The sequence below is a fragment of the Hyla sarda genome, chromosome 4, assembly GCF_029499605.1.
Source record: "Hyla sarda isolate aHylSar1 chromosome 4, aHylSar1.hap1, whole genome shotgun sequence".
Lineage (NCBI taxonomy): Eukaryota > Metazoa > Chordata > Amphibia > Anura > Hylidae > Hyla > Hyla sarda.
In genome coordinates, this window is record NC_079192.1 from 193,174,456 (window position 1) to 193,200,542 (window position 26,087).

Here is a 26,087-nt window from a genome sequence, read left to right on the forward strand (position 1 = left end):
ATACATATGAATAGCTGTGCGCTGCCGGATCGAGGGAACACTCCGCTCCCTGGCCGGCCAGTGCTTCTCCTATGATGCAGGCATCATCACCATCTGCAACCAGCGTCTGTGAAACTAAAAGTATGAATAATGCAGGGGGGTCTTGGGGGGGGGGGGTAGGGATTGTTAGGGCAGAAAGGAATAAAGAGGTATATGGGGGGGGGGAAGTGCAAATGTGTAAAGATGAATGATGCAAGGGGCTAAAGGGGCTGGGGTTGTTCGAGCAGAAGGTGACAGATGGGTCTGGGAGTGGCAGAAAAGTGTGAATAAGAATGATGCGGGGGGGGGGGGGCAGAAAAGTGTAAAGAAAAATTATGCAGGGGTCTTGGGGGGGGGGGGGGGGAAGAGGAGTCTGGAGTAGGACTTAGGGGCCCATCCACATTGAGGACATTCCTCCGGCAGAAATCTGCTTGAAGCAGAGTCCAATTGTTTTCAATGGGATTCTGCTGCTCTGTGCATACTTTGGAAATGCCATAGTGGAATTCCCCCAACAGAATGGACGTACACCATGTTTGTTCTTTGGGTGGATGTCCATTCTGCTGGAAGAATTTCGGACTGCATTGTCATCTATAGAGATGGCGCACATCCGTGCAGTCCTATCGCCAATGGCTGCGGTGGCAGCAGCAAGCGGACATTCCATCAACTAAATGTCAACAGTGTGGAGAAGCCCTGAGGGGAAAAATGGGTCGGGGGGGGGGGGGGGGGGGGGGGAGTAAAGGGGTGGGATTCTGACAAACAGAGGAAACAGTGTCTGACAGTATTATTTTGGGGGGTCAGGATGTCTGGCAGAGTTATAATGATTATTGTTGTCATACAGAGGATGAGGATCTACTAACAAAGCAACCAATGATGTGTGGGCGTCAGAGTCAGCAGAGGAAGATGGAGCTGCGGCATCTTGACCAGATAAAGAAGAAAAGTAAAGACAACAGAGAAGACGTCTCATTATAAAATTGTATAATCTCCTGACTGTCCCATCAGAACAGGAGTCACTTGTAATTTCTGCAGTGATGATGGGTGACACTGAACCCCAATCTGTGGTTGTCCAACCGTTAAAAAACTACAACTCCCATAATGCCTGAGGCTTTGCAACTTAAACTGAGGTGATTTTAGAGTATGCAGCCTATGTTATTTTAATGGGGTGACTTATGTGACACTCAGCGTAAAAAAAAAAATGGGCTGCATAGTCTAATATGCCCGGACCTATTTTTGCCCCCAGTCCAGCCCTGGAAGTATGTGTATTACAGGTATTTCCCAACCTTTAACTCTACAGTTTCAAAACTACAGCTACCATCATGCTCTTCTGTCTGCATGATGGGAGTTGTGGTTTTGGGCAGGCATAGTGGTACAGTTCATATGGGGGGCAGGCATAGTGGCACAGTTAAGGGACACAGAGGTATAATTCGAGTTAGGGCACAGTGGCAGTATAATATTTGGGGGCACAGCATGTGGTAGTTTTATACTATGGGGCACTGTGTGGGACAGCGTTATAATCAGGGGCACAATGTGTGGCAGTATTATACTCAGAAACAGGGTGTGTGGCAGTATTATATCAGGGGCATGGTGTTTGAAGCATTCTATTTATGTACACAGAATTTGGCACTATTATATTCAGGGGCACAGTGTGTGACAGTATTATCTTCTGAGGCACAGTGTCAGGCAGCATTATAATCAGGGCACAATGTGTGGCTGTATTATACTCGGGCACAGTGTGTGGAAGTATACCCAGGGGCACGGTGTGTAGCAGTATTATACTCAGAAACAGGGTGTGTGGCAGTATTCTATCAGGGGCATGGTATTTGACAGCATTCTATTTAGGTACACAGCATATGGCAGTATTATATTCAAGGGCACAGTGTGTGGCAGTATTATACAAGGGGCACAGTGTGTGGCAGTATTATACACCAGAGGCGCAGTGTGTGGCAGTTGGAGAATGATTATGACTTATTTATTATGTTTTATAACAGGCAGCGCCTATTTATGGCATATCTGCGGCCGCTAGGTGTGAACCAGGTCTTAGAGTTTAGCTCGGACCTTTACCAGATGGCAGACCTGGAAAAGCGGACCCCTACAAAAAGTAGTTGAGTACCCCTGCTCTAGACTACGGTGGGTTTTTAGTTAGGGGGGCATTTCTTTTTTTTATTTTTTCCTCAATTCACCATTGTGAACAACACTCAGATGATGTCAATCATGGTTCTTAAGGTTGGCTGGAATCATTTAGGAAACACTTCATTATACTAAACTTGTTGATATGAATCAGTATCTATGCTCTGTTGATCTCAGTTGATTTTCTGTTTTTCTCCTATTATATTTGACATTTTTAAAATAAAAAATTAAGAAAAAAAAGTTGATTCCCACTCTTTCGGATGAAGAAGTAGTAGAATCACATATCTATGTTTCCCATGCTGCAAATAGTAGACTTATACAGTTGTATATCACACATTACTGTTATCAGACCCCGGTCAGAGTATAAGTAAACTACCTTATGACTGCTGTCATACATGCCATTCCCTTTTTTCAAGAGTCAAATTTGAAATGTGCTTTCATAGTGTGATGGCAACATTGAGGCAAGAAAAAGCTTTTTGAGACACTTTTATCCTAGGTTATGGTCATCCTACCTGGTCAATAAAGGAATGTGTGCGCCACAGACAGAGGAATATTTGCCAAATGCCAAATAAGCAGGATTGTGCTCCTCTACATTTCCATTTGGATGTTTGCAGATAACTGAACATTGGATCGGCCACATCAGAAACAACGATTCACCAATGTTTCTCTGGCCCCAGCCACAGGATCTAGGATTTAGTGAACGTTGTGTTTCCATAAAATGGAAGTGCTTGCTTATATGCTATATACAAATAGCAAATACTGGTACCTTTGTAGAGACATCAGACAAAAGCCCTACTGCACCAGCCCATGCAAACAAAAAAGGAGTAATACTGAATATCAACAAACATTTTTAAACACTTTAAACACTATGTTAAATCTAGCCTAACATGCTGTTCTTAAATCGAAACACCAGAATTTGCTACAGAATCTTTTTGTGAACAAATGTAATCTCCTTAGCTCTGTGGGTAAAACAGAAGTGACTCTTTGCTGCATGCAGAGAAGTGTGAACTACAGTGTGTCATTACTGTTCAAGCAAGCAAGATGAGTCTTCACTTAACCTTTATCTAAAAACAACTTCCATATCGTCATATGATGTCCCCATACTTAGGGCTCCATTTTGAGCAGTTGTAGTGGATGTGAAGCAGAGAAGGACTGATAATGGAACCTTCGCCACCCAGTACGATGTCACCGTTTGTGGGCATGATGGGAATTGTGGGCCACTAGGTGCTACGAGGAGGAATGACGTCACTCAGGGAGAGAAGTTATATCGATGGGTGGGTCTTTTAGAAGAAGCATGCTAGATGGCAGCAGTAGTGTAAAAAACAGGCCGGTGATCTAAATGAATACAATGTATGTAGTATAAGCAGTTTATGAGATACAAAAGTAGATTTTTCTGACTGCCGGAGTGTTGATTTAACACCATAGATTCTAAACTGTACACAGAGAATTAGTGAGACTGATTAGCAAAGTCATAACATTTGTAAAAGGTTTTTCCAGGACTTCCTTATGATAGACCACAATAATATACAATGCAAAAAAGTTTAGTACAAACATGCAGAATACAACATTATGCTGACTGCACCAGGGGACACCTTCTCCAGATATCTTAATGAGATTATGAGGCATGGCATTTCTCAACCATTACTACTCAACAGATTACTATGCTGAAATTCCATTGACTTGTTTAATCAGCTGAATCCATGCTGTCATGTTGTGTGCAAGAATTATACTTAGTTTCTTAGATCAGATGGAATTTCCTTCACCAGTTGCTCTACACCGAGGCTTGTTTAGGAAAGTGTGTAGGCAAATAATTAGATAGTCATCACACTTTCAACATTCTTTACATTAACCAAGAGTACAAGCAAACACAATAAACTTTGTAATATATGTCATTAGAGACAAATTCCTCTTTCTCTACTTATCTGGCTTCTCTCCATCTCACCCCTTTATAAATTTATTAGGGTTCGTCCACACTGCAGATATTCCGCTTGCAACAGAGTCCAATTGTTTTCAATAATATTCTGCTAATCTGTGCACACTGTGGAGGCGCATTCTTTGGGCAGAATTCTGCCAGACTGCATTGCCGACTATGACTGATGAATTTGGCGGTGCCGGAATTTCACCAACTGAATGTCTGCAGTGTGAAAGAGCCCTTAAAGGAAAATGGTCACCTGTTCACCCACACTACAACCCGATACACCGGGTTATAGTGCGGGGGAACAAGAGACCGATGTGGGGTCTCGGACTGCTATATCTACCTGCAGTCTGGAACCCTGATGTTGAGACAGTGTGCTGTAGATATACAGGGGAGCAAGATCTCCTCTTTAGTGTGTATGCAGTGTATGGGGTATATCCTAGAGGTAAGGCTTCACCGATAGCTTAGAGACAATCTGCAATTAGAGATTAAGCATGCAGAGGGATAAACTGGTGAAAAATGGCACGTTAGGCCCCTTTCACACTACCGTCGTCACCCTGCAAAAACTCCCATCATGAACTCCCATCTGAAAGTCCCTAATACGGCCGTCAAAAAATCCCATTTATGTCAATGGGATTTTTTGACTATCCTGCAGCACCAGTTATGTCCAGTTATGACTAACGGATGTCATTTTTGACAGCACAAAAGGCAGTGCATGCAGTAATTTTTGTCCCGTCAAAAATAACGGTGGAATAACGGCCATTAAAATTTTAACATTGAAGTCTATGGGTGACTGATGTTCACAATTGACATCCATTAGTGCCCGTTATTTAAACATCTGTTATGATCGGTTATTTGTACTGTGCATGCTCAGAACATGGAAATAAAATAACAGACATAAAATAACGGACTTTAACGGATGAAATAACGGGTGATAACGGATGGAACGTGTCTGTTATTTTGACAGAAAACCCGTTAAAATAACGGACATACATTGGTCATCCGTTATGTTCAGTTATTTTGTCTATTTTTTTCCATGACTTCTTTCAGCAAAAAAAAACGCAGGGACATGACGGTATTTTGAAAAAAGCCTAATACATTAATTAGAACTAGTGCTACACTTCATGTACACACATGACAGCTTAAAGGAGATATCCAGTGGTGAAAAACATATCCCCTATCCTAAGGATAGGGGAAAAGTTTCAGATCACGTGGGGGGGGGGGGGGGGGTTGGTCCGAACGCTGACGCCCCCTGCGATCTCCTGTACGGGGCCCTGACAGCCTGCGAGAAGGGGGCCTGTTGACCACAGCACGAAGCAGCGGCTGACACGTCCCCCTCAATACAACTCCAAGGCAGAGCTGGAGCACTGCCTTCGGCAATTTCCAGCTCTGCCATAGAGTTGTATTGAGGGAGCGTGTGTCGGCCGTCGCTTCGTGCGGTGGTCAACAAGCACTATCTGGCTAGCGAGCGGGGGCCCCGTACATGAGATCGCGGGGGGCACCAGCGGTCGGACCCCCCGCAATCTGAAACTTATCCCCTATCCTTGGGTATTGTGTGCAGTACTGGAGGCCATATCTCCAAAAGGATATAGATACTCTAGAGAGAGTTCAGGGAGCTACTAAACTAGTACATGGATTGCAAGATAAAACATGGCAGGAAAGGTTAAAGGACCTTAACATGTATTGCTTGGAAGAAAGAAGAGACTGAGGTGATATGATAGAGACTTTTAAATACATAAAGGGAATCAACACGGTAAAGGAGAAGAGGAGATTTAAAAGAAGAAAAACTACCACAAGAGGACATAGTTTTAAATTAGAGGGGCAAAGGTTTCTGCAGTAATATCAGGAAGTATTACTTTACTGAGAGAGTAGTGGATGCAGGGAATAGCCTTCCTGCAGAAGTGGTCGCTGCAAATACAGTGAAGGAGTTTAAACATGCATGGGATAGGCATAAGGCTATCCTTCATATAAGATAGGGCCAGGGACTATTCATAGTATTCAGATTATTGGGCAGACTAGATGGGCCAAATGGTTCTTATCTGCCGACACATTCTATGTTTCTATGTAGTTAATTCACCTGTTAGATAGTCCTACATGACCACCATCTATTAAAACATGTATGTTTAAATATGATACAGAAAATATAGTAGTAGATCAGGCTCACTCCAATTGCAATCACCTACTCCGAGCAATCCACATTCACTCAGGGAAGTGGGAATTGTATTGCCCGATGCCCGAGACATGCAGTTCCTGGTGCAGGGCAGGTGAATTATTCAGGCATTTAACCCTGCTTCGGGCAAGAAGCGCTAAATGCTTGCAGCGCTTGCGATGACATCACTCTCCGCGCTCACCTCCACCAGGAAGTCCCTGCAGGGAACAGGGAGATGTAAATAGAGGTGAGTTACCTACTCAAACATGGCTACTTACTACATAAGGGAGGACCTGCCTACCATTAGGGGCTAATCTATCTACTAAGGGTAGTGCATCCCAACCATGGTGCCTCCAGCTGTTGCAAAACTACAACTTCCAGCATGCCCGGACAGCCTTCAGCTGTAGGGCATGCTGGGAGTTGTAATTTTGCAACAGCTGGAGGCACCCTGGTTGAAGAACCTGATATAATTGTTTAAATGGGAGCCCTACCTGCCGGGAGTCATGTCTATCTAGAGGCCTTTCTAACTACTGGGAAGCCCATCCTAATCATTAGGTAGGGCTCCCCAGTAGGTAGACAGGCTCCCAAATAGAAATGACTCCCATCAGTGATGGGTGTCATATCTATCTGGGGCCTGTCTACCTATTGGGGAGCCCTACCTGATAGGGGTCAAATCTGTCAGAGGGCCTGTGTACCTACTGGGGAGCCCTATCTGATGGGGATCATATCTATCTGGGGGTCTGACTCCCTATTGGGGAGCCCTTTCTGATGGAGGTCATATTTATCTGCAGACCTGTCTACATATGGGGGAGCTCTACCTAATGGGAGACATATCTATCTGGGGCTCTGTCTGGCTACTAGGGGAGCCCACCCTTCCTACCAACTGGGGGGACATATCTATCTGGGGCATTATTTACTTACTAGGGGAGCCCTACCTGCCTGACTACCTGATGAGGGGATGTACCTACCTAATAAAGGGACATACCTTCCTGAAGGGGAGACTACCTACTTAAAGGGGTACTCCGTTGAAGTAAATTACTTCTATTAAAAAATCGTAATCCTTCCTGTACTTATTAGCTGCTGAATACTACAGTGGAAATTCTTTTCTGTTTGAAACACAGAGCTGTCTGCTGACATCACGAGCACAGTGCTCTCTGCTGACATCTCTGTCCATTTTAGGAACTGTCCAGAACAGCATATGTTTGCTATGGGGATTCCCTTTTACTCTGGACAGTTCCTAAAATTAACAGAGATGTCAGCAGAGAGCACTGTGCTCGTGATGTCAGCAGACAGCTCTGTGTTTCAAACAGAAAAGAATTTCCACTGTAGTATTCAGCACTTAATAAGTACAGGAAGAATGAAGATTTTTTAATAGAAGTAATTTACAAATCTGTTTAACTTTCTGGCACCAGTTGATTTAAAAAAAAAAAAAGAAAAGTTTTTCACCGGAGTACCCCTTTAATGGGGCGGACTTACTTATCAGGGGCCCTATCCACCTAATGGGGTGACATACTGGTCTGCCTATTAAGGTTCTATTAATAATGACTTTATTTACAGACTATTTTGGTTGAAATTATTTTATGTACCAGGACAAGTGGATTGTCATGAGGGACAAGTAGATTGTGCTCCGTTTAATATATATATTTTTTTATTTACACATGCCTGTCACTCCATACCCAAAGGAGGAAAAATTAATTAAAAACACATTGTATGTCGAGCTAAAGGATACATGGACAAGAAATATATAAATCAAATATATTTATTAAAGGAGTACTCCGGTGAAAAACTTTTATTTTTTAAATCAACTGGTGCCAGAAAGTTAAACAGATTTGTAAATTACTTCTATTAAAAAATCTTAATCCTTCCTGTACTTATTAGCTGCTGAATACTACAGCGGAAATTCTTTTCATTTTGAAACATAGAACTGTCTGCTGACATCACGAGCACAGTGCTCTCTGCTGACATCTCTGTCCATTTTATGAACTGTTCAGAACAGCATATGTTTGCTATGGGGATTTTCTTTTACCCTGGACAGTTCCTAAAAATGGACAGAGATGTCAGCAGAGAGCACTGTGCTCATGATGTCAGCAGACAGCTCTGTGTTTGAAACGGAAAATAATTTCCACTGTAGTATTCAGCAGCTAATAAGTACAGGAAGGATGAAGATTTTTTTAATAGAAGTACCGTATTTATCGTATAACACGCACTTTTTAGGCTAAAATTTTTAGCCTAAAGTCTATGTGCGTGTTATACGCCGATAAGCCGCTGCAGTTCAATGATTTAAAGCAGGCGCTTTAAATCAATGAACTGCAGCGGCTTTGCAGGTGCAGAGACAGCCAGCGCTGCCGGCTTCTCTGCCCCTGCCTGCCCTGGGGTCTAGAGCCCTGCTGCCGGCCCTTCTCTCCCCCTGGCTATCAGCGCCGCTGCCCGTTCTCTCCCCCTGACTATCGGTGCCGGCTCCGATAGCCAGGGGGAGAGAAGCGGCGCCGACAGACAGAGGGAGAGAAGGGGCAGCAGCACCCATTGCCGGCGCCGCTGCCCCGTTGCCTCCCCCCATCCCCGGTTGCATAATTACCTGTTGCTGGGGTCGGGTCCGTGCTGCTTCAGGCCTCCGGTGTGCGTCCCCTGCGTTGTTGCTATGCACTGCACGGCGCGGCGCACTGACATCATGGGGATGGGGGGAGGCAACGGGGCAGCGGCGCCGGCAATGGGTGCCGCTGCCCCTTCCCTCCCCCTGGCTGTCGGCGCCGCTGCCCCATTGCCGGCGCCGCTTCTCTCCCCCTGGCTATCGGCGCCGGCACCAATAGTCAGGGGGAGAGAACGGGCAACGGCGCAGATAGCCAGCGGGAGAGAAGCGGCGGCAGCAGGGCTCTAGACCCCAGGAAAGGCAGGGGCAGAGAAGCGAGCAGCGACGGCCTCTCTCCCCCTGCCTTTCCTGGGGGTATATCGGGGTATACACGCGCACACACGCACCCTCATTTTACCATGGATATTTGGGTGAAAAACTTTTTTTACCCAAATATCCATGGTAAAATGAGGGTGCGTGTTATAGGCCGGTGCGTGGTATACCCCGATAAATACAGTAATTTACAAATCTAAATGATAAAAAATATTGAGGCTCAGGGTCAGTAGATAATGTACATACTTGTTTTATTAGATAATAGATATCAACCTGATATACCTGGGATCACAGGGCCCATGTGAATCCACAGGTTCAGAGTGATTTAATGGTAAAATAGGGTTAAAAGGTAATAATTAAATGATAAAAAAATAAATATAATATATATATATATATATATATATATATTTATATATATAACAATGTATATAGCAAGACCACTGTAATAAATAATGCACAGCTTAATGGTACTATATAGTTCAATTGTAGCAATTAATCTCTGTCAAGCTGTCAAATAACCGATCATTAGAGCGCTGTGGCAGTCAGAAGAATTGTCTATATAGCTATATGCACATAGAGTTGCTGTTTCTTGCAGTGTGACAATGTTTCACAATATAGCAATATGGTAATCATGTATCCATATGCCTGATGATAGTTCATTAGAAAGTAGCGATTGGGGCAGTCTCTGAACACTTTCACTTTTCAATGAAGTATCGTAGGTTATAACAGTATATGCCGGCAATTGAAAAAAACTATGCGCATAGTAAGGAATATGAAGGTAGCTCACCGGTCCGGATGCAGGTTATAGATAGTATATTTACCACATATGTACTACTGGGAGCGATGATCCGCGGCCATCCTACGCCCGCTCTCCGGCCGGAGTCTCGGCCGACTCCTATTGACGCAGAGCTTGAGGATGATGGGCAAAGTTCTCGGAGGCTGCAGCGCTTCCACAGGCGAATAGTCACAGTGGCGTCCTTGTGGTTGTAGTGCCCGATCGTAATTTTGGATCGCGCGCTCGCCGGTGATTGACAGTTCTTTATAAAGTTGTGAAAATCTGTTTCTATTGACTGCAAATGATGGTTAGAATACAGGTGGTCTGTCAAGTCTCATAGGGGGGTCGCTGAACTCAATATTTTTTATCATTTAGTAACCTTTTGTAGACACCATGGGTACAGGTGCCAGATTGAGTAGCTCGGGTCACCTTTGCATACCTTCCCACAGGAGCCTCTCCATTTCCTATAACATAATGTACAAATCTGTTTAACTTTCTGGCACCAGTTGATTTTAGAAAAATAAGTTTTTCACCAGAGTACCCCTTTAAAACACCTATATTAGTCAGAATACCATACGGGGCTGCCACCCACAGGGCCCTTGTAGGTGTAACTCTCCCTAAATATTAGATATCAGAATCTCATAACAGGACCTACAGATGTAATAGTAGGCAGTCATAAATTATGTTGTTAATGTAACCATAAGCAGCCACTCAGTGCACCCTCCGATGTGCAGTCTATGGTGAAACGCAAAGCTCCGATGCAGAATTAAGCTGCTACGAGATATAGCCGCAGACAGTAGGAGCAAACCCTCTGCGTAGGTTACAGTTCCGATGGTGTTAGCGTGTCAGGAGAGTAAAAACATCCACATCTGCATCTCTCTTACTGCATAGAATGCTGAAAGCAAATGTCCACACACTGACAAAATCCTGCCCGATGGCGTCCTCGTGACGTGCAGATAACCGTCACTGAAGAAGGAACCTAAGGCGGTTCTGAAACGCGTTTGACATTCATATCATCTTGCGGCTATATCTGTCAGCGGCTTTATTCTACACTGGAGCTTTGCCCGCGCTTTTACCATAGACTGCACATTGGAGGGTGAGAGGTACAGTGTACCAAGGGGCTGCTTATGGTTATATTCACAACATAGTTTATGACTTCCAACTATTACATCTGCAGGACTGTCCTGTTATGAGATTCTGAATTAGGATGTCCAACAGAGTATAATGTCAGAGCAAGGCAGCGCGATTCATATGACGCTGTGGGGAATTGTTATTATGAACAACGCCCTTTACCATTTTTGATGAGTTGGTGTTATATGTTATATTTTATTTAGTACATTTTTATGTCAGCACTCTGTATAGTTAGCGTTTTTATGCAGTATATGTATTTTTACATTTCTGGTGTATCTAATATTTAGGGAGGGTTATACCTAAAGGGCCCTGTGTGGGTGGCAGCCCCGTATGGTATGCTGACTGGTATACCTGTTTTAATAAATATATTTGATTTATATATTTCTTGTCCATTTATCCTTTAGCTCCACACACAATTCCTCAATTCCTATACAGCCTATCAGTAATTAATTGAAGTGTCCACAAAAGTACATTAGTATAGACATAAGCTGCACCCTTTATTTCCACATGGAACAGATACGTAAATAATTGAGAAGACACTTTTAAATAGAACTGGACTTCATTGGGATCCAAAAAATCACTACACATTTATTTTGTGTATTATCCCATAAATCCCTCTAGTACCAGGGTCTGTTGGCAAGGCTGGCTCCCTGGGGCACTGCTATAGCTTTGTGCTGATTTCAACACGCTGTCAGATTTTTGACATAAAAGGACAAAGTCGATTTACAAACCTGATCTTCTCTAATCAAATGTTGCACCTTTTTGACATCCTGTCTAGAACTAATGTATTGCATATTAGTTTCTATCTTTTTAGGGAGGAAGAGAGATTTTAGGTGCTGTCATCAAGAATGAACAGACTCATCGCAACATTTTCAGAAGCTGTCAGCCTTTGTAAAACAGTAATTGTCCAGGAACATCAGTATGGATGAGACACTAATGTGGCAAATTGCTAAAAAAAAAAAAAACACTTTATGTGACAATAATTATCAACTATGTGGCAAAAGGAAAAAAAACTCGATATCCACATTTTTATGTAATGGCATGAGTGACAAAAAGAAAAGGCAATATAAAGTTTCGGCAGCAAAAGTAATAATCACAGCCAGTATGACAGGTCATAAAATTATTATATTGGTGTGTCTTTGATACATTATCATAAATAATGGAATTTTATTTACAGGAACACCATGATATAGGATTACTAAAGTGATAACACTCTATATGAACCGGAGCATTTCAATAACTTATCACAGAAATGCTGGGGAATTTAAAAAAATTTCTTCACAGCAAGAAGGGGTCATGAGTCTTGGTAAAACTTGAGTGTTACTGTAACTTGTGTGTTATCTCAATAAGGAAAGTTGTTCAACCATTGCAAAAACTCTCATAAGACTGAAATTCTAGTTATCACCACAAGAAGACAATGTAATATCACAATCTTTCCTTGGACCCTGAGGAAGCCAAGGCATCAGTGGAATACATGAGGACTTTTGCTCACTTCCGACATTTGCATGGCTGAATCTTATTATTTTGTATCTGCCTATGCCCTTTCTTCTTATTGTCAAACCAGGGTTAAATTATACCCTTTATTTGCACATAGTATTTGTTTCTTGGCTAAATGAACTAGATATTGGATACTGCATCTTTGGCAAGATTATTTAAGTTTTGTGTTATTGCTTTGAGACAAAAAAAATGTATGTATTATTTTGGGCACCATCCTGTCCCCAATCTGATATTATTTTGGGGCTCCTAAATGACCAGGCCAATTGTCATTATTGCAATATTTGTTTATTTTCTCCTCTACTGCTAAAGCCTGAGAACCAATCGGGGGGGGCTTGGGGCAATCAGACCATTGGACCACCTGTATGTGTACCATAACTGTTTACGTGCAGCCATTACCAGCAGGTGTCAGCTAAAGATAGCCGATACCTGCCGGGTATAACCTCCCTCTAACAACCCATGACATAAATGTATGTTATGGGTCAAGAAAGGGGTTAATGGAAAGGGCTGAAAAAACCTAGGTGCCAGGGTGAAATTCTCAGTTGCCATGGTGACCTGATATTTGTAGAGCCCTGCCTTATTATTAAGGCAAATTTACGTGGATGCATGTTTGACATGAATGTAAAATACAGCCCCCACAGCAATTTATGGGCTCAAACTGTATTCCTCAATGTAACATAGACCCTGTGCAGAAAGAATTGTGATGTATTATGACATTGCTTCTATCAAAAAATACAATGCCTAGGGGTCTGCAGTAAAAAATGCCACTGTATGGTTCAGTGTATAAAAACCAGGTGCATCAAGTCAAATGCATATGAAAGAAAATTATTTTAAATAAGAAGTAGTACAAGGTGTACATGCGTTGGTCATATATAAAAAATAAATAAATTAAAAAAATAAACACTTTCCCACTTACTGGCATTTCCTATTGATTGTTCGTATTCTTTAAACAATGTAATAACTTTAGATTCCCAGAGACAACTTTTTCTTTCAGGCTACATTTCCTTGCTGTTAATTATTAATTGATACTAATAAGATGTGGCTGATATTTGTACTGGCATCTTCCCATTGCTAAACTGTGTGTGTTCAGAGCCTGTTAGCCTAACTGCCAGTCTTTACCAATGCCCAGCACATAACACTCCCTTGGCACAAACATGCAGACATCTCTAACTGAACACTATCAAAAACATATGTTTGATCATTACCAGCCTCCAGAGCCAAGTGCTTCTGGGTCACGAATAGTAAGAATGCACAACAGAACTGCCCTTCATACGGATATTAACTGAATTTGTACTGCAAGAAAACAAGATCAGCAACATACATGGATATTTGAGCACAAAGTATAGTATCCAGGAGATATTATCCACCAATTCCTGGGATAATTCCATGTCCGCTTCATCAGTCCCAAAAGAGATTAGAGTTTATTAGAGGGGGGATAAGTAAATAATTATGCATTCATTTTATATGCCGCAGGGTGTGTCAACCCTGCGCTCCATGATAAGCTGGAGTACCCTTTTCATTACTCAAGGCAGGAAAGAGATTGGAGTAACATGCTTCTTAGGCTAGGTTTTAGGTATAAAACTAGAAAAGTGTAGAATATTTTACCGGTAGATTCTTATGTGTTCACAACCTGTTTTTTTTTTTTTTTTTTTTTTAATCAGATAACACACGTTAACAATAACATACAGTCCCCAACAACCCCCCCCCCCCACACACAGAACCATTCCGTCTCAGCCCCACCCCATCAATGTCCCACTACCCTCAGCGTACATAAGTCAGAGACCATAGACCAGCTTCAGCAAATCCCCACCATACACATGTTTGAGTAAAAAAAAAAAAAAGAACAAATTAAAAAGAAAGAAAAAAGGGGAAAGGAAAAGGATAGAAACACTCAGACCCCCGAAGTCATGGACATTAGCGTTCGCAATCACATTCCACTAAATCTCCCACACAGCCATTCTCATACACGTCAGGGAGGGAGACGCAGCATATCAGGGCACTCCAACATTAGCTCTCTTGTCAGCCCTTCCATTCAGAACCACATATTAGAGGACCCATCCCAAGCTAAGATACTTCTGTAGGGGGATCAAAGCTTTGCACCCAGGGACCCCAGACACCATCAAACTTCCTCTCCACTTTGCGCTTAGTATAGATCCCCTTTTCAAGTTTCACTATGTGAGCTACTCTTGCAATGAGATCAGCCACACCCGGAGGAGAGGATCTGATCCAATACTGTGCGATCAACTTCCTGGCTTGATATAAAATTCTCAGGATCCCAACTTCTGCCAGGGAGGGCTCCCGACCACAACCTATAAGTCCAAGCAGGCATTCCCTGGGAGCTCTGTTAATGGTCACCCCATACACTGTTCTAATGAGCTGCAGCACCTCAGTCCAATAAGTCAGCAAACAAGGGCACGTCCACATCATGTGTACCAGGTGTGCCTCTAGCTCACCACATCACGGACAGGCCGAGTCAGACCTAACCCCTATCATATGAAGAAAGGAGGGAGTCTTATATACCCTGTGAATAAAGAACAGTTGAGACAGCCTATTAGATTCCGATAGAGACAAAGAAGGGGTAAGTGCCAGCACAGTACTCCATTCCTCATCAGTCAGGATCCCAAGGTCCCTCTCCCACTTAGACCGAACCGTCAAAGGGAACCACTCATGATGGAAGCCAAGTAGTTCCCCATGAAGCCAGGAAATTACACCAGCAGAATCTCGTTTAGTCACAGTAGATTCCAGAACCCTATTAGACTGTACCCGTAATTCCCTCATCCGATTCATAGGCATGGCGAATCTGTAAATAACGGTAAAATGAGGAACGCGGTAGGGCAAACTCCTCCCATATGTCTTCAAATGACCGAACAACCCCCTGATCAGCTAACTGACCCAACTCACAAAGTCCCCTCCTCTCCCAGAACTCGGCATCAGCATAGGATTTAAAGACCGGCAAGGCAGGGTTACGCCACAGCGGAGTAAATTTAAAATAATTGGTAATACCCAAGAGTTTCCTCGCGTGGCCCCAGAGCTTACACAGTAGGCGAGTCGTAGGAGAGGAGTCAGGAGGTCTGGTAAGGGCCCCAATCTCCAAAATGTGCAACGGTATCCTACCCCCATGTTTGACCATAAACAATCGACCAGTAGGTCCCAATGTGGAGCGAGCTGCCCATCCCCTCACCTGATGCAACTGCGACGCGAGATAATACAACCATGGATTCGGTAATGCAAGTCCCCCTGAAGCTTTACCCCGCTGTAATGTTTCCAATTTTATTCTAGCGGTCCCACCCCCCCCAAACCAGTAACCTGAATAGTCTCCGAATTCTCTGAAAGTGAGCCATCTCTATCCACACCAGGGAATTCTGCAATATGTATAACAGCTGCGGCATAAGAACCATTTTAACTAGATTAGTACGTCCAACTACCGATAGTGGGAGCTTACACCATACAGACACTTTTTGGGAGCTTTTATCTAGAATGGGGAGTAGATTGCGAGGAACAAAATCATGTAAGGAGGGAGTAATGTGAATACCTAAATATTTAAAGCTAGAGACTATTTGTATCTTAGAAATAGTTATCTGAGGCACCTCTGGCAAAGGGTCCAGAGGCAACAGGACCGACTTGTCCCAGTTAATGAGTAAACCTGAATATGACCCAAATTCTGTAATGAGGGACATCACCGGGGCTAGTGAGTGAGCTGTGTCTCCCAAAAACAACAACATGTCGTCAGCATATAGAGCCACCCTTTCTTCCACAGTCCCATACCGAAACCCCCTTACATCAGGTGACATCCTTAGAATGTTAGCCAGAGGTTCAATAGCTATGGCAAAGAGCAGGGGCGACAGGGGACACCCCTGTCGCGTACCTCTCTGCAGGTCAAAGGTCGAGGAGGTCCTGCCATTAATTCTGAGATGGGCAGTCGGGCACCGGTAGAGAAGCTTAACGTAAGAAAGAAATCTGTCACCAAACCCCATGGCCCTCATCACACTCCACAAGTAGTTCCATTCGACACTGTCAAATGCCTTGGCAGCGTCCAACGAAAAAAACGATCGGGCCCCCGCACCATCCGGGGACATCTGTAAATTGATATACACCCTCCTAATGTTATCAACTGTGGACTTGCCGGGCATAAATCCAGTCTGATCCCCATGGATCAGTGAAAGTATGATCCCAGCAAGCCTGTTAGCGAGTACCCGAGCCAGCAGCTTCACATCTGTACACAAAAGTGAGATCGGCCTATATGAACCCGCACAAAGAGGGTCCTTTCCAGGCTTAGGAATAAGTGCAATGATGGCTTCCATCATGGAGCGAGGCAACGAACCCTCTGAAACCGCTGACTCAACCACCCGCAACAGCTGCGGCAGTAAAACACCTGAGAATTTTTTATAGACCTCACTAGGGAGACCATCCGGGCCCGGGGCTTTTTCATTATTTGCATCTTTCAATGCCTGTTCCAGTTCCTCTAGAGAGATGGGAGAGTCCAGCTCTCCCCTCTGCTCCCGAGTAAGGCAAGGCAATCTAGCTCTGCGGACATATTCCCCCAGAGCCCCCTCGGAACAGGAGACCCTAGTCGAATACGCATCCTTATAAAAAGCCAACATTATCTCCATAATCCCATTATCATCAGTGACCTCGCAACCCTGTTCATCCCTCAAACAGCTAATAAATGAAATCCCCTGCTGCGCTCTAGCAACCGAGGCTAGCAATTTACCAGTACTTTCACCACATTCAAAATATCTCTGCTTAACAAAAAAGCGTTTATACTTAGCAGCTTCCTCCAAGTACACTTTATATTCTCCTTGTGCCTGCAACCAAACCTCTTCCGTCATCTGGGAGGGAGCCGAGACATAGGCATGCTCAGCTCCCACCACAGATAATCTCAGCTTCTCCCCCTTCTCCGTTGTGAACGATTTATGTATACTTATATCACGTATAAAAAGCCCACGCAAGTAAGCTTTAATGGAATCCCACACCGTAGAGACTGAGGCCGAACTCACATTCAGGGCAAGATATTCCCGAATCTCAGCACAGACAGTGTCAGCAGTAGTCAGTACCTGCAACCAGAACGGATTCAGTCTCCACAGGGGGCGCACCCCTCCCTCCCCGCCCATGAAATCCAGGTGAAGCCTGATAGGGGAGTGATCTGAAAGGCCTCTAGCCAAATATTCTACCTTCCTGACCATTCTAGCCATTTCCCCATCCCCAATAGCCAAGTCTATCCTAGAGAGGGTCCTATGCGTGGCCGCATAGCAGGAGTATTGCATAACTGAAGGATTGCGACAGCGCCACAAGTAAAAAAGATCCACTTCAGATATTATATTAGCAAGGCCAGTCGGCCTAGAGCGAGGGGGGGGGGGGGGGGTTGAGATCCCCAAAACCTATCCACCGAGGCATCCAAGACCTGATTAAAATCACCGTAGATAAGTACTGGGGCCACTGGGAAACCCGAGACAATAGAGAGAACACGGTGCACAATAGTACTACTATAAGGGGGAGGGATATATAACCCCACTAATATAATCATGCGGCAAGACACCTCACCCAGCAAACAAACGTATCTACCCTCCAGGTCAATGCTAGAGGAGAGGACACGAAACGGGATAGATTTATGGACCAATATACTAACTCCTCTAGCATGAGAAGAAAAGGTAGAATGGAACGAATGACCAACCCAGGCTCTATGAAGAACCTCAGTGGTGGTTCCTGTCGGATGGGTCTCAGTAAGACATAGTATCGCTGGCTGAAATTGCCTCACCGCATTAAGAACAGCATAACGTTTAGATACATCCCCCAACCCTCTAATATTCCACCCTATAAAATTAAAGGTAGCCATCCTTATGGAGTAGATAGGCAGACATTAGCCCCAGAGTCAGCAAGCACACTCACGGAGCCCGGGAACAACCACACGGGGATCAGAAGCACAATCAAAAGAAGCAGTCGTAGAGAGCAGAAAGCAGCGGAGGGAGAGACGGAAAAAACACACCCAACAAACAGGTGAAAACAAACCAACATCCAAATTCAACACCCCAACATAACCACACCAGTCGCCGCGGCACACGGCATCCAGGAGCGCAAACATACCCACACCAGACATCCACACTGTTGAAACATACCCAGGGAAAAAACCAGGATGAGAGGATGAAGGTGAGCGCATATTGCAACCAGTCAGACAGCAGGCCACACATACCCAAGCATGCAGTAATGGAGCCCCTTCTTCTGTGTTTCCAATACTGGACATATCCCTTCTGAACATTGGACAGCAGATCCCAACCCAGAAGACCTCCACCCACCCCCAGAAAATTAAACATAACATCTCCAAAGTATACAAAGAATAATGCAGACCCGCCCCCCCTCCCCCCCCCCCACCACAAAAATAACAGTATCAATTGCCCCCACTCAGGAAAGTTCAGGTATAAGAACTGAGACAAATCATAGTAGCAAACCACTAAGAGCACATATCCAACAGGGCAGTACAAAGTCAATGCGGATCAAGTTCCGGTGAGCCCCTGCGGGCCCTACGGCGAAATTGAGCTTCATGTGAGTCCAACCAGCGGACCGCAACATCCACACCCTCAAAGAAATGGGTAGTCCCCAAAGCAACCACCCTCAGCCTGGCAGGGTAGAGCACAGAGTATGGTAAATCCAGGGTACGTAGTCTTTTTTTCACATCCATAAAGGAGGCGCGTTTCTTCTGCACCTCGGCTGAGAAATCCGGAAAAAAGGAAATAACATGGTTGTCCACAGTCACTGGTTGCTTTTCTCTGGCCAGTTTAAGAATTAAGTCTCTGTCACGGTAATGTAAAAGTTTCACTAGCATAGATCTGGGCGGACCGCCAGGAGGGAACGGCCTCATAGGGACCCTGTGAGCTCTCTCCACAGCAAAGAGAGGGGTCAGATTATCAGTACCAAACACTTCCTTTAACCAGGTTTCCATGTACTCTGTTGGTGTACGGCCCTCACACTTCTCAGGCAGTCCTATTATCCGCACATTATTACGGCGCATACGATTTTCCAAATCATCTGCTTTAGCTTTAAGAAAATCAATGTCCTGACTGTGTCTAGTAGAGTCTCGAACTATAGGCACCACAGTATCCTCCACATCACTAATCCGACTCTCTAGAGCCGAGGTGCGCTCCGTCACTTTCTGCAAATCATGACTCAGTAAAGAAATAGCAGACTGTACTGTGCCCACTTGAACGGTCAGCTGAGATAATGTAGTGTTACAACGTTGTATTTCTGCAAATACTGCGGCCAAAGTAGGTTCAGTGGCAGGGACATCCGGGGCACCAGCCTGCGCACCAGATATAGCAGGAGGAGTATTAGGCAATGATATATGTGATTCCACAACAGAAGCTTGCAGAAATGTGTCATAGTCCTCCAGAGGGTCCAGGGGGGTCCCTATATCTGCCATAGGAAGAGGGGCTCCCACACAGACCGGAGAGTCGGGGGACGACCGTCGTAGCGCAAACTTCTCCAATTTAGCCGCTACTTCCTGCTGAAGGGTTAATGTATTGCTAGACGATGAATGCCCGCTGGTTCACTGCTGTGAGGGGCCAGCCCCCTCCTTGTTTCTCCGGCCCATAGCAAAATGCAGTCAATGAAACAGTGAAAACCCACAGAGTGGTACCCCTCAGGTCACTAACTGCGCACCAGCCAGGTACTCAGTTCACAGTGTTATATGTATGAAATGTCCCAGCAGATGTAGGGTGAGGGGGGGAGGGCACAAACGTACCAGGAGCAGGGGTACAGGAGGGGCAGCAGGAGAGAGAGTACAGCCAGTACCTCCAAATACTTGTAAAGAGTCCAGTCCCAGAAGTAATAGGGTGGTCAGAGAAGGGACCCCTATGGCAGAGCAGCAGTCCAGCGGGGCAGCTCCAGCAGCTCCCAACGATATAGGGGCAGGCCCACCGCACCAGTGGGAGCCTCAACTCCCAGGGACGTCTCCCAGGTGCCCCCCGAGGAGGAAAGTCTGTTTCACAGCCCCGCAGCCCAGCTGGGCCTACCAGGTACCTCAAGCAGGGACTCCGGCAAGAGAACCCGCAATTACGGCAGCAGCGCGGCCTCTCCGTCACCGGACGTCGCCACCCGCACAGCAGGCAGATGGAGGATACACCGGGCCCCCGGGGACTACAAAGGATGGCCGCCGCTTCTCCACAGCACCGGAGCGCCACTCACCACCCACCGCGATCCGGACCGGAAGTCGAGGAAGGCCCCGCAGCTCGGTGGACCCGATCGCCACAGCCGCCACAGTCCAGACCAGGCACCAGGATCCCCCGATGCGAGACCCCGGAACAGGTAAGTGGATCTTCAGCTCCCCCAGGAGCAAAGCAGCCAGCAGTTTCGGGCAGGAGGATACGGGAGGCCGCAGGCTTTGCGGCCTAGCACACGTCCGGCTCCAGCACCTCGCACAAACTCCACCAAATCTCCCGATGGAGTCACTGCAGGGGTCCCTATGGTGGTGGGAGATGCCCAGGGAGGGACAGGAGCAAAGTCAGTGCAGGATGGCAGGGATATTCAAAGGATAACCGAGCAGGATGGCAGGAGCTCCACTCTCACACATCTGATCAGGCCGCCATGCAGACCACGCCCCATTCACAACCTGTTTTAGTCTACTGAATTCTGTATGCCCAAGAGGCTATCACATTTTTTAATGTGTCTATATTTAAGAGTAGTTTGGTATTTGGTAACTCAGAAGTGTCAAGCTGCAATTGGTTACCATTGGTTGTTAATGTATTTGTTACATAAATAATGCTATGACAATTTGAGCAAGAATAAAGGGCAAGCTGGAAACATGCTTGTATATGTCTGTGAGTCAGATGTTTAACAATAATAGTGAAGTCTGGCTTTGAAGTGTTGACTTTTTAATTTGTTTTAATGGGCATATTGTGGTCTGGAAGTATCTAAAAAATATCTGCTAGTTTAAGGGTCATGTATGTGGAAATAACCAACCATGTTAAACCCAGCAAAAGTATGTGTGTGTGTGTGTGTGTATGTATGTGTATGTATATATATATATATATATATATATATATATATATATATACATACTGTTCTTTATGTCAATACACCAACATACTTAAGGAGACTTAAGACAACAAACTTCAACTTCACTGCTCCTCAGATACAAGACAAGACAACATTTAGGTAATAATTCTGCCTGTTACAGATTTGGACACCTACATCTAACTGTGGGTTTACTTTATTCAATTACACACTAATAGAAACAATCCATTTAACAGATGAATTCTGTTTTGTTGTAGTATGTCGAAAGTGAACATTTTAAGAGTCCATCGCTATTTACCAGGAAGAACTCATCAAGAACTTTAGTGAAAGTTTGCAATGACTGACCTACTGTCAGCAGCTCTCCACCACTCACAACAACTTAGTGGCTGTCACATTGTTGAAAATCAGGAAAGAATGTATTTAATTTCACCTTTCCAGCTTAACCTCTGACCATGTGCCGACTCAATCAGATCAAAATAGAAGCTTAATCATTTCTCTATCTCTTTTAGTCTCTTTCACCCTCTCTGGGATGACCTCGAAAACACCAGCAGCACGCTTCTGCTCAATTGTCCCCTGAAAATGTTCTGTCCAGATCAACGTAAGAATTTCACAGCAAACAACAAACTGTACTAAATGGGTCCCCCCCAGCATGGCAGATGCAAATATGCAACAAAATGGAGCTTTAAGTTCTTACTAATAAAGCACATTTTTCTGATGACCAGAAAAAGTTGATAATGTATGCTTCTTAAAAGGGGTTGTTTTATTATGACACGTAGCATTAGCAAAAATAGATGTAATTGATGGGTACCCCACTTGAGACCAACCTCTGCAAACAGCAGCTCTTGTAACGCTAGACAGGGCTTGTAATACATGGTAGGCTATTCAGATAAATTGCTGACATGTAAATCTACATTTCCCAAATAGCAACAGGGTTAGCTAATCCCTGTTCCACCTGTCCCAAAGATTGTAAAGTCTCCCAAAAATGTTAAAAGGAACCAATCAGCAGATTTTAGCATAATATCAAGTAGTCCTCTGGGCGGGGACTTCTACTTACCAGCACCCGTTGCTCTGGCCGTGGCCCCGCCCCGACGGCTTGAATGATGTCTCCGCTCTGCTCCGTCTGCTTAGGAAGCAGAGCGATGACACGAGCCGTCATTCAAGCCGTCAGTGCGGGGCTCCAGCCGGAGCAATGCAGAGCAACGGGTGCTGGTAAGTAGAAGTCCCCGCCCAGGGGACTACTTGCCAGGCGGGGGACTTTATAACTTAATATCTTTACCATCCCTGGGGGCACTAACGCCCCCCGGGGATGGGGAGGATAACATTTTACAATATATAACACATTGCCAAGCATTATATATGCTAAAATCTGATGATTGATACCATTTAAGCTCTTGTGAGCAAGACCCTCACTCCTCAGAATTCATAACCAAACAACGATTGATCATGTAGAAAACGGTTTTCTTTTCTTCCCTTACCTGGCAACAATAACATGTAAATGGATATGTTCTTGACTTAAAAGCCTTTTTTATTTTTCTGTGCAGCAAAGATGAAAATCTAACAAATAATCCCATTCAATGTATGCTTACTTGAGTAAAGGGTGGAATATGATAGTGATGTTCCTGGCTCCTGGTTTGCAGACAAACCTTGATGCTCCACCGATGAGATCATCATGACCACCTATTGGGGGAGAAGAAAAGACTTCATAATTACATTAATAATTTTTATCATCATAATGATATCGAAACCTAGAAGTCTGCATAAGAGCATCACAGTAATATTTTTAGATAGTAACAGAGGAACGTAAATAGAATACACTTCCTTCAAATTTACAATTATTTATTGAAGATTCTAAAGATAGAGCCTGGATTAATAATAATATTAACCCCTTAAGGTTACACGGTAACCCCGCATCATATCACGGCGGGCCCGGCGTCATAGTGATGCCGGGACCCACCGCTAATAGCGCGCAGCGCCGATCGCGGCGCCACGCACTATTAACCCTTTAGCCACGCGCTCAGAGCTGAGCCGCGCGGCTAAAAGTGAAAGTAAAAAGTGGCGGTTAACTCAGTGGGCTGTTCGGGATAGCCGCGGCGAAATCGCGGCATCCCGAACAGCTTACAGGACAGTGGGAGGGCCCCTACCTGCCTCTTCGCTGTCCGATCGCCGAATGACTGCTCAGTGCCTGAGATCCAGGCATGAGCAGTCAAGCGGCAGAATCATCGATCACTGGTTTCCTATGAGAAACCAGTGATCAATGATAAAGATCAGTGTGTGCAGTGTTATAGGTCCCTATGGGAGCTATAACACTGCAAAAAAAAAAGTGAAAAAAAAAAGTGAATAAATATCAATTAACCCCTCCCCTATTAAAAGTTTGAATCACCCCCCTTTTCCCATAAAAATAAAAATATATGGTATCACCGCGTGCGGAAATGTCCGAATTATAAAAATATATCGTTAATTAAAGCGCTCGGTCAATGGCGTACGCGCAAAAAAATTCAGTCCTATCAATGCAAAAATGGTACCGTTAAAAACTTCAGATCACGGCACAAAAAATGAGCCCTCATACCACCCCATACACGGAAAAATAAAAAAGTTATAGGGGTCAGAAGATGACAATTTTAAACGTATTAATTTTCCTGCATGTAGTTATGATTTTTTCCAGAGGTACGACAAAATCAAACCTATATAAGTAGGGTATCATTTTAATCGTATGGACCTACAGAATAAAGATAAGGTGTAATTTTTACCGAAAAATTTACTACGTAGAAACGGAAGCCCCCAAAAGTTACAAAACTTTTTTTTTTTCAATTTTGTCACACAATGATTTTTTTTTCCGTTTCACCGTAGATTTTTGGGCAAAATGACTGATGTCATTAGAAAGTAGTATTGGTGGCGCAAAAATAAGCAATCATATGGATTTTTAGGTGCAAATTTGAAAGAGTTATGATTTTTTAAAGGTAAGGAGCAAAAAACGAAAATGCAAAAACGGAAAAACCCCGGTCCTTAAGGGGTTAAAGAAGTACTCCGCTCCTAGATCTATCCAAAGGATAAAGAACAACATGTCTAATAGTAGGGGGGAGGGTTGTCTGGCTGCTGGGACCCCCACGATCTCTGGGCTGGCACTGGGGCTTCCGTGTTAGTGACGTCACGCTACCTCCCCTCCATTCATGTCTATGGGAGGGGGCATGACGACTGTGTACTAGACATGAAACCTACAGTATGCCTACCACATTTGGATTATCTATTATCTATTTTCATTGACATAAATGCAGAAAACAAATAGCTGTGTACACAGCAAGAAGATGATGATCTCAGGCGCTCTCTTGTGAAAAGATAGTAATCCTCTTTTACACGGACCAGATGTAATAAAATAACAAAGGTTTATTTGGCAACAGACATCGCATTTCAAGGGGCGGGACCCCCTCTTCCTCAGGTCCAATGAATGTGTCAGGGACCGACTGGGGGGGACAGGGAGAGTAAGCCCTAAACTGACTCTAAAACATTTCTCCCTGCCTACTTGCCCACTCACCCTAAACAGTGAGTCGACAACTGGGAGCCGGTCCCTTCCTGCGCTAAAGTGCAGTGGCGTAAAAACAAATAATAAACATAGTCGGTCATAGGCCAGAAACAGAAAACTACTAGACATCCAGATATACCAGACAATACAAATACTAACAAGGCAGAACATAAACTTGCAAACAGAACAGAATATAATGAATTAACAAACCGTTCACTAAACCAGATTTCAGATTAAATGGCAGATATGATAAAATGAACAAGACTAGGCATGATAAGAGTATACAGCAGAATCCAGGAGATGAAGGGGATAGTGGAAGAACTGAGAGCCAAGACACTAAACTCAACAGGTTAATTACTAAGAACTATCACAAGCAGGTACAAGTACAAAGGATCGGATCAAACAGGATATAAATATAAGACACTGTTCCCACTGAAACACAGAACCAGGATACCAAACAGGAATATAAAATACAGAGCACAGGTAACAAGCAAGACTCAGACATAGTGTGAACACCGACAAAGCTGAACAGACATAATACTAAAACCGACTTATATAACACAAACTAAAATCAACAAAAAAACAAGACTATTCAACCATGGCTAAAACTCAGATAAAATGGTAAGATAAATACAAGGTGCATGCTCAAGCAGACTTTAAAGTGTATTGCACAAACAGCCATAGTAGTATTGAACTCACAAACCAGCAACTAGAATACAGACTAAGCTGGAGTTATATAGCCATACCCGCCTAGCACATGTGTGAAAGGCTTAACTCTTCCATGCCTGGAAGAAAAGCAGAGAAAACAGATAATGCATGAAAAACAAGGTCTGAACAGGGTCTAAAACGGGAAAATGCAAAAACAAACAAACGGACATTACAGATTGGTTACACAAACAATGACATCATTTATACAGAAAAAAAGCTGCAAAATCAGCATGGTTCGGGACGGTGTTGTAAAATTCTAAATGCTTTATATTCCTGCGTAGTTACAGGTACATTAATTCATACATCACTATCTAAAATACTAAGCATAATCTTAAAAGTTATATTCGTGGGTAC

General features: G+C 44.1%; 1 protein-coding gene across 1 annotated transcript in view; it reads right to left on the reverse strand.

The window, feature by feature from the left end:
• The window catches only part of EXOC4 (exocyst complex component 4), a 471,200-nt gene that overhangs the window by 274,897 nt on the left and 170,216 nt on the right, over positions 1-26,087 (reverse strand). Inside the window, 1 exon segment of the mRNA XM_056573178.1 lies at positions 23,095-23,185. Within this exon segment, the coding sequence (XP_056429153.1) occupies positions 23,095-23,185 (91 nt within the window).